Genomic DNA, 14,009 nt, shown 5'->3' with positions numbered 1-14,009 from the left:
TCACCTAGGCTGGAGTGCAGTGGCATGATCTCAGCTCACTTCAGCCTCTGCCTCCCAAGTTCAAGCAATTCTCCTGCCTCAGCCTCCTGAGTAGCTAGGACTACAGGCACGTGCCAACACGCCCCGCTAATTTTTGTATTTTTAGTAGAGATGGAGTTTCACCATGTTGGCCGGACTGGTCTTGGACTCCTGACCTCATGTGATCCCCCTGCCTCAGCTTCACCAAGTGCTGGAATTACAATTGTGAGCCACCATGCCCAGTCCCTAATTTTGGTGTTTTTAGTAGAGATGGGGTTTCGCCATGTTGGCCAGGCAGCTCTTGAACTCTTAGCCTCAGGTGATCTGCCTGCCTTGGCCTCCCAAAGTGCTGAGATCACAGGCATGAGCCACCATGCCCAGCCTTGAAACAGAAAATTTTCTAAGAGGCATTCCCATTAGAAAATTCTGTGACGTTAAGTCATAGTTTTAAGTTTACTAAAACCCGATTCGCTCTTTGTAAGCACTGGAGGAGGAAAATGATCATACTTTCTTCCTTTCTTTCTCATCCTTGAAATGTGCAGGCTACACTTGCTGCTGGGAATGGTGTTTTTATTCAAAAAGGACTCTGCCTAGGAAGAGGTATTTTATAAAAGCAACAGCAAAAACTGCAATTCCTCTAACAGAGTCAGAATGTAGAACCACAAGACATATAGATTGTTTTCTCACAAGGGCCCTATTATTTTTTATCTGTTTAAATTATAAAGAAATTAAATTCATTTCATCAGCTAAGGCCCACTGCATTGTATCAAATTTTCCCAATGTCTTCAAATTATAATTTTACAGAAGTAAATTTTCCACATAACTGAACTTTTTGCTTTAAAAAATAAAGTTTCCTCCTTTCACCCTTTTTTTTTTTTTTCCACTCTGTCGCCCAGGCTAGAGTGTTTTGGCGCAATCTCGGCTCACTGCAACCTCTGCCTCCCAGATTCAAGCGATTCTCCTGCATCAGCCTCCCGAGTTGCTGGGATTACAGGCGTGCATCACAATGCCCAACTAATTTTTTGTATTTGTAGTAGAGACGGGGTTTCACCACGTTGGCCAGGCTAGTCTCGAACTCCTGACCTCAAGTGATCAGCCTGCCTTGGCCTCCCAAAGTGCTGGGATTACAGATGTGAGCCACCACACCCAGTCTAATGTCACTTCTTGAGGGCTCAGAGACAGTGTTTCATGAACTCTTGAGGCATAAAAGGGGCTATATAAGGGGCATTTGCCCTTTTGCAAAATAGCCCACAAACCTGTTTTATTATTATTTGTTTGTTTGGTTGATAGGTCTGTTAGTCATAAAATTTTTCTCTCTTTCTCTACTCTCCAGCAGTCAGAGAACTTACAAAAGATGCTTCTTTTTACAACAGGTGGTAACCCTACCTTTCTCAGTTCTCAATCCTTTACTCCTCCACTCTTTTTTTTTTTTTTTTTTTTTTTTTTGAGGTGGAGTTTTACTCTTTTTGCCCAGGCTGGAGTGCAACGGCGTGATCTTAGCTCACTTCAACTTCTGCCTCCCAGGTTCAAGCAATTCTGCTGCCTCAGCCTCCCGAGTAGCTGGGATTACAGATGCGCACCACCACACCCAGCTAATTTTGTATTTTTAGTAGAGACGGGGTTTCACCATGTTGGCCAGGCTGGTCTTGAACTCCTGATCTCCAGTAATCCACCCGCCTCAGCCTCCAAAAGTGCTAGATTATAGACGTGAGCCACCGCGCCAGGCCTACTTCTCCACTGTTACTCTCTGTCTAACCTGCTATGGGCTGAGAAACTAGGAAACCAGATTATGTAACAATCATTAATAATATTGAAAGTGAGGGACGTTTATATCAAGAATAATTTATGTACTTTAGAGCAGTTGTTTTCACTCCTCAGAGACCCTTTTTCCTATTGGGGAAATGAAGTTGCCAGAATTTTGACCTCTGGATAAATTGAACAGCTGGCATATTTTCAAGCATACACTATATGACCACAGAAATAGAAAATAAAATATTCACAAGTCTGTTTTTCAAGGGATAATGCATATGGGAGTGAGGATTGAGGCAAATTATAGTAAGAATAGACCAAGGTGCGGTGCGGTGGCTCACGCCTATAATCCCATCACTTTGGGAGGCTGAGGCAGGTGGATCACTTGAGCTCAGGAGTTTAAGACCAGCCTGGGCAAAATAGTGAAACCTCGTCTCTACTAAAAATACAAAAATTAGCCAGGCGTGGTGGCGCATGCCTGTAATCCCAGCTACTCGGGAGGCTAAGTCAGGAGAATTGTTTGAACCCAGGAGGTGGAGGTTGCAGTGAGCCAAGATCACACCACTGCACTCTAGCCTGGGCGACAGAGTGAGACTCCATCTCAAAAGAAAAAAAAGAATAGACTATACTCTGTATTGCTTTGGCTTATTATATAGTTTCAGATTTAAAAGTTACAAGCCTAGGCCGGGCGCGGTGGCTCAAGCCTGTAATCTCAGCACTTTGGGAGGCCGAGACGGAGAGATCACGAGGTCAGGAGATCGAGACCATCCTGGCTAACACGGTGAAACCCCGTCTCTACTAAAAAATACAAAAAACTAGCCGGGTGAGGTGGCAGGCACCTGTAGTCCCAGCTACTCGGGAGGCTGAGGCAGGAGAATGGCGTGAACCCGGGAGGCGGAGCTTGCAGTGAGCGGAGATCCTGCCACTGCACTCCAGCCTGGGCGACAGAGCCAGACTCTGTCTCAAAAAAAAAAAAATAAAATAAAATAAAATAAAAGTTACAAGCCTACCTGCTACTTCTTAAAGTTCTGGTGATTTTTTTATTACTTATATGATAAAGTGAACCTCAAGAATTCTCATATGAAAAAATACTCAACATTCACTAATCATTAGGGACATGGAAATGAAAACCACAATGAGCTGTCACCTCATACCTGTTAGAAAGGCTATTATCAAAAAAGATAAGCAATAACAAGTGGCAAGGGTATAGAGAAAAGGGAATCCTTATATGCTGTTGGTGGGAATGTAGATTGGGGTTGCCATTATGGAAAACAGTATGGAGGTTCCTCTGAAACCCAAAAATCAGAATGTTATTCGTTCCAGTAATCCCGCTGCTGGTTATACATCTGAAGAAAATGAAGTCAGCACCTCATAAAAATATCTGTGCCCCCATGTTCATCACAGCATTTTTCACTATATCCAAAATAAGGAAACAGCCTATGTATTCATCAGTGGATGAAAGGATAGAAGAAATTATGGTGCATGTGATATAGACATTTAAGACTCAATCATATATATGACTGAATAATATTTTATTATATTTTTTATATATTTATTTATAATATTTATTTTATATATAGTCTTAGAAAGTGGTCCTGCCATTTGCAGCAATACATGTGAACCCAGAAGACATTATTCGAAGTGAGATCAACCAGACACACAAAAAAATAGTGTACAATCTCACTTATTTGAGGAAACTAAACAAAAGAATAAAACACAAAATTAAAGGTGGTTGAAAGAGGTGGGGAATGGAAAGATAAAAGTCAAACGGTACAAAGTTTTAGTTATGCAGGATAAATAAGTGTAGAGATCCAGTGTACAGCATGAGGACTATAGTTGATAATACTGTATTATATCTGGGAAATTTGCTAAGACTAAAGATTTTTGGTACTTTTGCCACCAAAAAGTAACTGTATGAGATCACAGATATGTTAATTTGCTTAACTGTAGAAATCATTTCACTATTTGTATGTGTATCAAAATATCTTGCCATATACTTTAAATATGTACAATTTTTTTTTTTTTTTGAGACCAAGTCTTGCTCTGTCACCCAGGCTGGAGTGCAGTGGCGCAATCTGGGCTCACTGCAAGCTCCACCCTCCAGGTTTAAGCAATTCTCTGCCTCAGCCTCCGGAGTAGCTGGGACTACAGACACGTGCCACCACACCTGGCTAATTTTTTATATTTTTAGTAGAGACAGGGTTTCACTATCTTGGCCAGGCCGGTCTTGAACTCCTGACCTCATGATCCACCCGCCTCGGCCTCCCAAAGCGCAGGGATCACAGGCATGAGCCACCGTGCCTGGCAATATGTACAATTTTTAAAAAGAATTCTCATATCCACAAAACGGGGCTTAAGGAAGAAGAAGAAATAAAAGCATAGCTATCTCTTTATGAGATTTACAAAATATGAAAGGACACATGACATGAAAATCATATTTTGTTATTTCTGTAATATCCATAGAACTATTTTATGATTCTCTATGTCTTTGATATCTGTACCTTGCACCTAAGGATGTTTCTTCATTATCAATTTATTTTTTTCTCCTCCCTCAATCAGCATGACTTTGTTCGACGAGACCGGCCAATACGTGTCCTCATTGACCTCATACAGAGGACAAAAGATGCTGTTCGTGAGCTAGATAACCTACAGTACCGAAAAATGAAAAAAATACTTTTCCAAGAGACACGAAATGGACCCTTGAATGAGTCACAGGAGGATGAGGAAGTAGGTTTAATTTATTTTAGCAGGTACTTTTAGAATGCCCCCTATGTGAAAAAGTTCTAGACTGGGCACTCTGAAGAACTTTTGAGGATAAAAATTAATTGATGCTGTCTGCCTTAAGAGACATGAAGGGTTGTACAAGAGACGTTCATAAAATAACACTTATATAAGGCAAAATATGAAAAGTGCTACAGAGGTGTTCCCCCTTATTTTCTCCCCAGGGGTCCATCATGGGGAGAAAATAAGTCTGCTGGTGGGATTAGTGAAGGTTTCCTGGAGGACATAATGTGGGTGGTTTCTGACAAATGGGCATAGGGTATTCTAGACTCAGAAAGGTGTTGTGCTTTAGGAAGATTATTCTGGCAACAGAGTGTAACATGGATTTGAATGGGCAACATCCTGGCTACTAGTCCACGCAAGAGGTAATAAGGGCAGTGTCAATGTGAATGAGGAAAAAGGAACACTTTTGAGAAGCATCATAGAGGTAGATTTGATAATCCATGGCTTCCCATTGACAGTGACAGATGAGGAGAAGTTTAAGGTGACTCTGAGCATTTGAGCCTGAGTGGCTAGGAGTATGTCACTACCAAGAACAGAGAAAATGAACCAGGGAGAAAGAGTAGGTTTAGGATGATTTCAGTTTCGTGCCTTTTGAGTTTAAGGTCCTGGCATTATATACTCTTGCCGGTATACAGATAGAAGTTTTCAATTAGAGAATCCTTAATGACCTTAGTAAAAGCAGTTTTACAGGACTAGGTAGAATGAATAGTAGATTACTGGGGTTGTATAATTCATGGGATTTGATAAGGCGGAGACAGCAAAAAAAGTAATTACGTTAAGATTCCGAAATTGGGTTAAAAAGGAAAAGTAAGAGTGGGCAGCATGTAGAGAGGTCCATAAATATAAGATAGGCTTCTTCATCTTTAAATGCAGTAGAGATGGAGCCAGGGCAGAGTCAGAAGATAGAAGAAAGGGATGTAGTTAAAGAGGCAGGATTTCAGAACATAGAATAACAACAAGAGTATTAGTGGAGGAATTAGCCTTGAATAAGAGACGGGACTCTTCTTCCTCTAAATTGAAATACAAAGGAAGACAAGAATGAAGAATGAATGTATTTTAGCTTTTTAATAGAAAGTAAAATAAACATAAAAGTATTTTATCAATAATTCTAAAAATGAAGCTCAGAAAGTTGCATTGAACTATAAAATTTCTTGATTGCATATTTAGAAATGATCCCCTTTAATTGGGAAAATAAGCCTATTAAAAATATAATGTATTATCTTCCATTTTATATTACCCAGTAATTTTTTATATTGCCATGGCTAAGTAACAGTTTATTAAAGTTATATGTGTACAGTATGGTTCTTTGAGAACAAGGTTTATTTGTAGCTAAATGGATTTAATTATATTATTCAATCTTATATCAAAAGATATCCCACTGTGATGGATAAATTATATGTTCTGATTATTTTACCACTTTTCAAATAGTAGTCTTTGGGCCAGTAGTGATGAATACCAGTATTATTTAACAGATATATTTAATAAGATTACAGAGATAAGCATGATAGAATTGCTTGAGGGAGGCAGACTAATTACCTGTCCAGGAAAGTAGAATTAATATCCCTGCTTAGATATGAAGTTACTCAATAATGACTTGCAGAGGAAGCATATTGCTTGTCAAATATCTGAAAACTCTTTCCACTCTACTTTTTCAAGTCACCACTGCTGTCTTTGCAGATATCCTAGAACTCACCTGTGTAGTGGCCGGCAGTCTTCCTCTAGCTCCTTGATGTTCCAGAAAGTCCCTTACAAACCTGGCTTGATTTTGCTTACTGAGTAGCAACACGATAATATGATAGTGCCTATGACAGGGGAAAGCCCTGGGATGGCAGCATTTGGAGCCTTATGACCAGATGTCCAGAATGGCCCCTGGGGAAGGTATAAGAAGCGAATTTGAGATGTCTGAAAATGGTGGAGGAGTAGTGGAGCCAGTACATAAAAAGTTCATCTTTGCAGATTTGGCAGAAAAGCAACTTGACACTACAAAATTGAGTGTGCTTGATACTTTAGTCAATGGATTGACTCTTTATCTTCAGTCTCTTCTAACCTCAATGCCCCATTTTTATAGGACAGTGAACATGGAACCAGCCTGAACAGGGAAATGGACAGCCTGGACAGCAACCATTCCATTCCAAGCATGTCCGTGAGCACAGGCAGCCAGAGCAGCAGTGTGAATAGCATGCAGGAGGTCATGGATGAGAGCAGTTCTGAACTTGTCATGATGCACGACGATGAAAGCACAATCAATTCCAGCTCCTCTGTCGTGCACAAGAAGGTACGTTTCATGATACCCTCCACAGAGGTGGGCTTTGTCAATCATAGTGAATCCAGTTCAAGTCACTTAGCTTCCAGATGTTTCAGTTACCTTTTTGCAACTGCAGTATGGGACTACACTTGGCATGTGACAGTTTTCTTACAGTCAAAAAGTAACAAAGGACTACACAGCCTACATCTGTGCCTATTTCTTCATCTCCCTCTCTCATTACTCTGATGTCCATCATCATCAATATATAAGTTGAAGAATTTGGTAAGTCCTTCTCTAAACCAGTGATCTTAATACTGTAGACCTTAAGTCTTCCTGAGCATAACCTGTTGGTTGTGCCCTTTTAGAAGTATGCTCTTTCAAAAGTATATTTCTTAGCTGGGCGCGGTGGCTCATGCCTGTAATCCTAGCCCTTTGGGAGACCAAAGCAGGCCGATCACCTGAGGTCAGGAGTTCGAGACCAGCCTGGCCAACATGGCAAAACCCCGTCTCTACTAAAAATACAAAAACTTAGCCAGGCATGGTGGCACACGCCTGTAATCCCAGCTACTCGGGAGGCTGAGGCAGGAGAATCACTTGAACCCAAGAGGCGGAGGTTGCAGTGAGCCAAGATCACGCCATTACACTCCAGCCTGGGTGACAAGCGAAATTCCATCTCAAAAACAAAAAAGTGTTTCTTAATCTTTATTCCCAACATACCATTTGTTTTAGAGTCAGTTTCTACTATTTTCTACCATTTCTTGGATTGATTGTTTATTGTTCTTCTAAGGCTAGCTCTCTACCAGCTTAAATAATTTTTATTTTTTATCATGATGCACAATGACAAAAGCATCATGATAGGGTCTTATTCTGTCACTCAGGCTGGAGTGCAGTGGCATGATCATAGTGCATTATAACCTCAAACTCCTGGCTCAAGCCATCCTCCCCACTCAGCCTCTCAACTAATTAGGACTACTGGTGTGTGCCACCACACTTGGCTAATTTTTTAAATTTTTTGTAGAGATGGGGGTCTCACTATATTGCCCAGGCTGGTCTCGAACTCCTGGCTTCAAGCAGTTCTTCCACCTTGGCTTCCCGTGCCTGGGGTTACAGGCATTCACCACCATACCCAACCTTAAATTCTGACTTGTGAGTGAATTATTCTGTTTTTTATTTTTGTGTTCTTTTCCAATTAAAAATTCTCATTTCATACAAGGCTCTGAGGATTCATAAGTTGAAATACTTTATGAAAAATATAATTCTTTGTAGGAATTCTTCAAAGATATTTTGAGAGACCTTAGATAAACAGTCCATAATATGGAATTATAGAAGAGAATCCCTTATAATCTTTTTTATTAAGTATATGTAAGGAATGTATGCGCTTGTTTTAATGAGTGCCAGTGATCACATTCTAACTGCAGTGAGACAGCATGTTTAAGAATTGTTTTCACTTCTGTTGGCTGTACTTTTTTTTTTTTTTGAGATGGAGTCTTGCTCTCTTGCCCAGGCTGGAGTGCAATGGCATGATCTCGGCTCACTGCAACCTCCGCCTCCCACGTTCAAGTGATTCTCCTGCCTCAGCCTCCCGAGTAGCTGGGATTATAGGCACGTGCCACCAGTCCCGGCTAATTTTTGTATTTTTAGTAGAGACGGGGTTTCACCATGTTGGTCAGGCTGGTCTCGAACTACTGACCTCGTGATCCACCCACCTCAGCCTCCCAAAGTGCTGGGATTACAGGCGTGAGCCATCGCGCCTGGCTGTAGTTTTTTCTTAGGAGAAAAAGTAAAAAAGGAAAGGTAGGAAAAAATATATTGATGCCCAGTCATGAATAATGGAAGACACATGTTGATTTTCTGGAACCAATTAACTTATTCATTTATTCAACAGATAAAGGGAGGGAACCTCTACTATGTGCCAGGAAATATGGTAGACCCTGCAGATCCAGAGGAAATAAAACAGACATTGTGCCTGCATGGAGCTTATTTTCTGCAGGGGAGATTAAGCAAGTAAACACACACATAACATATACATTCAGAATATGTAATTCTGAAACTTGTAGCTGGGCATGGTGGCTCCTGCCTGTAACTCCAGCGCTTTGGTAGGCCTAGGAGGGTGGATCACTTGAGGTCAGGAGTTCAAGACCACCTTGGCCAACATGGCAAAACCCTGTCTCTACTAAAAATACAAAAAATAGCCGAGTATGGTGGCGTGTGCCTGTAATCCCAGCTACTTGAGAGGCTGAAGCAGGAGAATTGCTTGAACCCAGGAGGCGGAGGTTGCAGTGAGCTGAGATCGTTCCATTGCACTCCGGCCTGGGCAACAGAGCGAGACTCCGTCTCAAAAAAAAAAAAAAAGAAAAGAAAAGAAACTTGCTTCAGGTAAGAGGAGGACTTACTCCAGCAGAGAGTAAGGAAAGCCTACCTGATGAGGTGACATTTAAGCAGAAATTTCAAAAACAAATAGAAGCTAGCCAGCTGGTGCAAGAGATGGGAATGAGTGAGAAAGCAACAAGCACAAGAGCACTGAGACAGAGAGAACTTTATATGTTTAAGGAAAAGCGGAAGGCCATAGAAGCTATGGCCGGTGTGCTATGTGGACAGTGCATCAGGACCAGAGAGACAGCAAAGGACGCAGATTATCGGGAATGCATGGAAACAATTTGAGGAAAGCAAAGATAGCAGACAGATGCAGAAATCTACCAAGAGATCGCGTTACCAGCTGGTGTCCTTTCAACATGGGCAAGTGATCATGTATTTGAAGAGTGAAAAAGAAGGTTTTGCTGGGCTGTCTTTTCGGAGGAAGTGATCATGAGTGCTGACAGGTCTGGCACTTTCCTTTCTATTACCCCTGGGGCTCTATGAGTATAGGGAGCCAAAAAGAGGAATTCAGTAGGATCTTTTTGCTCCAGGATTTCTCAGATAGGCAACCAGAATTAGAAGAAAGACACCACTGGCATAATCAACAAGAAAGAAAACCCTGGTCTGGAACTCATGGGATTTTAATTTTATTTTTGGCATGCTGCCATAGACCTACCTTGTGATAGTATGAGTGTTTCAATACTTCTCTCTCCCTGATGTGATGACTTAAGAAGAACAGATAAAATTTATATTCTGAAGTGGAAGATAATTGTATTTGATCCACAAAAAATACGTAGGTCAGAAAGAATTTAAGTTATATCTTTCTATTTTATTATGAAATATGTAGAGGAAATATGATGGAAGAAAATCAAAACATATTTGCAAATAAAACTTTGGATGAGTTACCTTTAAAATGTAAGAGAGCTCAAAAAATAGAATATTTATGAAAACTTAATGTTAAATATGGTATCTTTTCATGAACTCTATTGAGTTCTTATACCTGAGCTTTAAAATGTTATCTTTAAAAACAATAGAAATAAAAATTATTCATAAAGTTTATAATGGGTGGTTTACTCAAATTCCTAACACTTTTTCACTTGGAAACATAAATAGGATTTTTAACTCTCAATAGAAAATTTTGTGTATTAAACTTAGGAATGAGGAAATTAATTTATAGTTATATCTGCCTCTGTTAGTTTGATTTTACTTTGGACAAGTAACAAACCCAATACCTAGAATAGTGCCTGGCACAGCATAGACACTCAGTAAATAACTGTGGAATGAATGAATAGACCAACAAAACCCCCCAAAAAAAGGCAGGGAATAAATTAATTGCCAAATATTAAATATCATACTCTACTGGTTCATTGAACATATTGGATCAAAAGGGTTAAATAATCTTACTATCTTTACAGTTTGAAAAAGTTAAATGAAAGTTAAATGAATACCCAACACAATAAGAATGTGCTTAATGAATGCCAATATATATGAATATGGGAAAAGGAATCTTTTGTCCCTTGATTGTTATAATCAAGCAGACATATATTTTCTTTTCTTTTTTTAATTTTTTGAGACAGAGTCTCACTCTGTTGCCCAGGCTGGAGTGCAGTGGCGCAATCTCGACTCACAAGCAGACATATCTTAAATTAGTCAAATTAATTTGACTAATCAAATAGTCAAAACAGATCTGAAACAGATTACCATTTTAGATAGGAAGTAAATTTGCTTTTTCAAAGAAGAACCTTAAAAAAATAAATAAAATGAAATCCATGAGTAGCTAGTGAGAGCATGACTTGCAGTTAACTGCTCTGCATCCAGAATAAAGATGCCCTGATTTTAGCAGGAGGGTTCTACCATAGATCAAGCCCCCAAAATGTAAAGTGGGACAATGAAAATTTTCCTTTGACATCAGAATGCCAGGTTACTTACTCTCCAGTCCTTGCCTCTGCTCTGGTCTTTCCCGGGCCCTGAGGGGATTCTAATCCAATCTTTTTTTTTTTTTTTCTTTTTGAGACAGAGCCTTGCTCTGTTGCTCTGTTGCCCAGGCTGGAGTGCAGTGGCGCGATCTCGGCTCACTGCAAGCTCCACCTCCCGGGTTCACGCCATTCTCCTGCCTCAGCTTCCTGAGTAGCTGGGACTATAGGCGCCCGCCACCACGCCCGGCTAATTTTTTGTATTTTTAGTAGAGACGGGGTTTTACCATGTTAGCCAGGATGGTCTCTATCTCCTGACCTCGTGATCCGCCTCTGCCTCCCGAAGTGCTGGGATTATAGGCGTGCGCCACCGCGCCCAGCCCAATCCAATCATCTTTTTGAGCAAGAATGATTTGATAAAGCTAAAAGCATATTCTGACAAAGTAAACTTCAGGTACTTATTTTTCCCCCTGGCTAGTGTTGCCACACTACTTTTTTCAATAACAAGAACATCGCCACATCTCTAGACCAGTAGTTCTTCAGGAACCTTTTTTTTCACCTACCATGTAGCACAGTGTCTGTTACATAGTAAATGCTCAATAAATGTTCTGTGAACTAAATTGAAAAAGTCGGCCTAGGACACAACTCCACACCTCAATTCTTGATTATTCACAAGTGACTCTGGTACGAATTTTTAATCCAGATTGTTTCCTTGTTGTCATCTAACCTGCTTCTGAGCCTCCATCCTACTCCTTAAAATCATTGTGTATAAAGCCATAGCAAATAATATTTTAATATTATCCTAAGCAACAAAGTCTGTCTTTTAAATTTGTTAATCAAAAGGTGTATTTTTATTTTACTAAAGTATAAAATTAATTCCCTTTGCCTGTTGCTGCCTTCTATTAGTATAGATCATAAGACTTTAATATATTAAAAGCATTGTTCTTGAATCAGTGTCATTTTAGGTATGCTTATTGAACTCCAGTCATAAGGGTCCCTTTCTAGGGATTATTTAGAGAACAGAGAGAACATTTTTTTCTTTTCTTTTCTTTTCTTTTTTAAATGGGGCAACACTTCATTCTATAAAATATAATAAGTGTTCCAGAAACTATTGGGATTTTTTTTGTTTTTGTTTTTTGGGTTTTTTTTTGAGACGGAGTCTCGCTCTGTCCCCCCCGGCTGGAGTGCAATGGCGCGATCTGGGCTCACTGCAAGCTCCGCCTCCCGGGTTCACGCCATTCTCCTGCCTCAGCCTCCTGAGTAGCTGGGACTACTCAGGCGCCCGCCACCGCACCCAGCTAACTTTTTTGTGTGTTTTTAGTAGAGACGGGGTTTCACCGTGTTAGCCAGGATGGTCTCAATCTCCTGACCTTGTGATCCGCCCGCCTCGGCCTCCCAAAGTGCTGGGATTACAGGCGTGAGCCACCGCGCCCGGCCTAGAAACTATTGTTTTAAAAAGTCATTCTACTGGCCAGGCACGGTGGCTCACACCTTTAATCTCAGCACTTTGGGAGGCCAAGGCAGGTAGATCAAGAGTTCAGGAGTTCCAGACGAACCTGGCCAATATAGTGAAAACCTGTCTCTGCTAAAAATACAAAAATTAGCTAGGCGTGGTGGCACACGCCTGTAGTCTCAGCTACTCCGGAGTCTAAGGCAGGAGAACTGCTTAAACCCGGAGAGGACGGAGGTTGCAGTGAGCCAAGATCATGCCAGTGCACTTCAGCCTGGGCGACAGAGCAAGACTCCGTCTGGTTGTAGGGGAAAAAAGGCCATTCTACCCTGACTCCTAAAGCTTTATTTGACCCTTCCTATTGCCAGTGTTAGTTCTTTCCCACTCCTCTCTTTTTAAAAAAGGAACGGCTTTCACCATCTTTGCGGGATTAAAAAAAAGAAAGAAATGTCCTTGAGGGAATAGGATGTTCTGGTTTATTTTCACTTGCTTCAGTGGCCTTTCCTATTATTTTTGCTGAATAGAGGGGCGGGTTCTTTGACTCTTCAACTCACGTTTGGCAAAGTAGAAGTAAATTAACAGATGAAGGTAATGTTTCTTAAACAGAGCTGTTACTTCTCTTTCTTTCTCCTCAGCCTTTTGCTAGTCATCTTTTCTCTCCAACTATCCTTCCAAGTTAAAATACGCTTTTTCATCTTCTCCTCCCCTTCCTCCAGCCCCAGCTTTTGATAGCTACACCTGCTTCGGCAATTATTTCATAATTTTGAAATGAACAAAACAAAGGAGAGTGGTGGGTCTGCTGATCCCTTCTCCACAGCGTAAAAAGTGTGGGAGTCTATAAAAAGGTTTCTCATCACTGGATAAAAGCCATTTTTAGATACATCCCCACACACCCCGCTGTGTAAAGGTGTGCTTATGTGTGTGTCACTATTTTACGACTTTCTTAGAGTACAGAGTGGCAGGTTTTTATGAAATACAAATTTGAATTCTGTTAAATAATCCAAAAGAAAATGTCATTTTCTCAAAATCTCCTCAGACCTATATTCTTGTGTTTGTTTATTCAGCAAACATTTACTGAATGCCTACTAAGTATCAAGCACTATGCCAGGTGCTAGGGAGACTGAGATTTTTCAAACGACATTTACTCTGCCTTCAAAAAGCCCACAGCCTTATGCAGAGGCAGACAAGTAAGTGTGATGAGTACTGTGATAAAGGTAAACCCAAGGCACAACTGAGTCCAGAGGAGTGACTTCCTAGGTTAAAGTCAAGTTCATTTAGAAACTATAGGCAAGTGGCTGGGCGCTATGGCTCACGCCTGTAATTCCAGCACTTTGGGAGGCCAGGGCGAGCGGATCGCTTGAGCCCAGGAGTTCAAGACTAGCCTGAGCAACATAGTGAGACATCAGCTCTATTAGGGAAGAAAATATATTTAGAAAAAGAAATTCTGGGCAAATGCCTACACCAGGAACCTTCATTTCAGAAGTGAAGTGAAGGT

At 40.7% G+C, this 14,009-nt stretch overlaps 1 protein-coding gene across 1 annotated transcript in view; it reads left to right on the top strand.

Annotated features, from left to right (window-relative positions):
- Positions 1–14,009, top strand: part of TAOK3 (TAO kinase 3) — a 226,199-nt gene that overhangs the window by 168,338 nt on the left and 43,852 nt on the right. The window contains exons 12-13 of the mRNA XM_008004888.3: positions 4,327–4,494; positions 6,620–6,826. Coding sequence (XP_008003079.1) covers positions 4,327–4,494; positions 6,620–6,826 — 375 coding nt within the window. The remainder of the gene's footprint in view (positions 1–4,326; positions 4,495–6,619; positions 6,827–14,009) is intronic.

The sequence above is a fragment of the Chlorocebus sabaeus genome, chromosome 11, assembly GCF_047675955.1.
Source record: "Chlorocebus sabaeus isolate Y175 chromosome 11, mChlSab1.0.hap1, whole genome shotgun sequence".
Lineage (NCBI taxonomy): Eukaryota > Metazoa > Chordata > Mammalia > Primates > Cercopithecidae > Chlorocebus > Chlorocebus sabaeus.
Note: the sequence above shows the minus strand (reverse complement) of the source record. Positions and strands in the feature narration are given on the sequence as shown.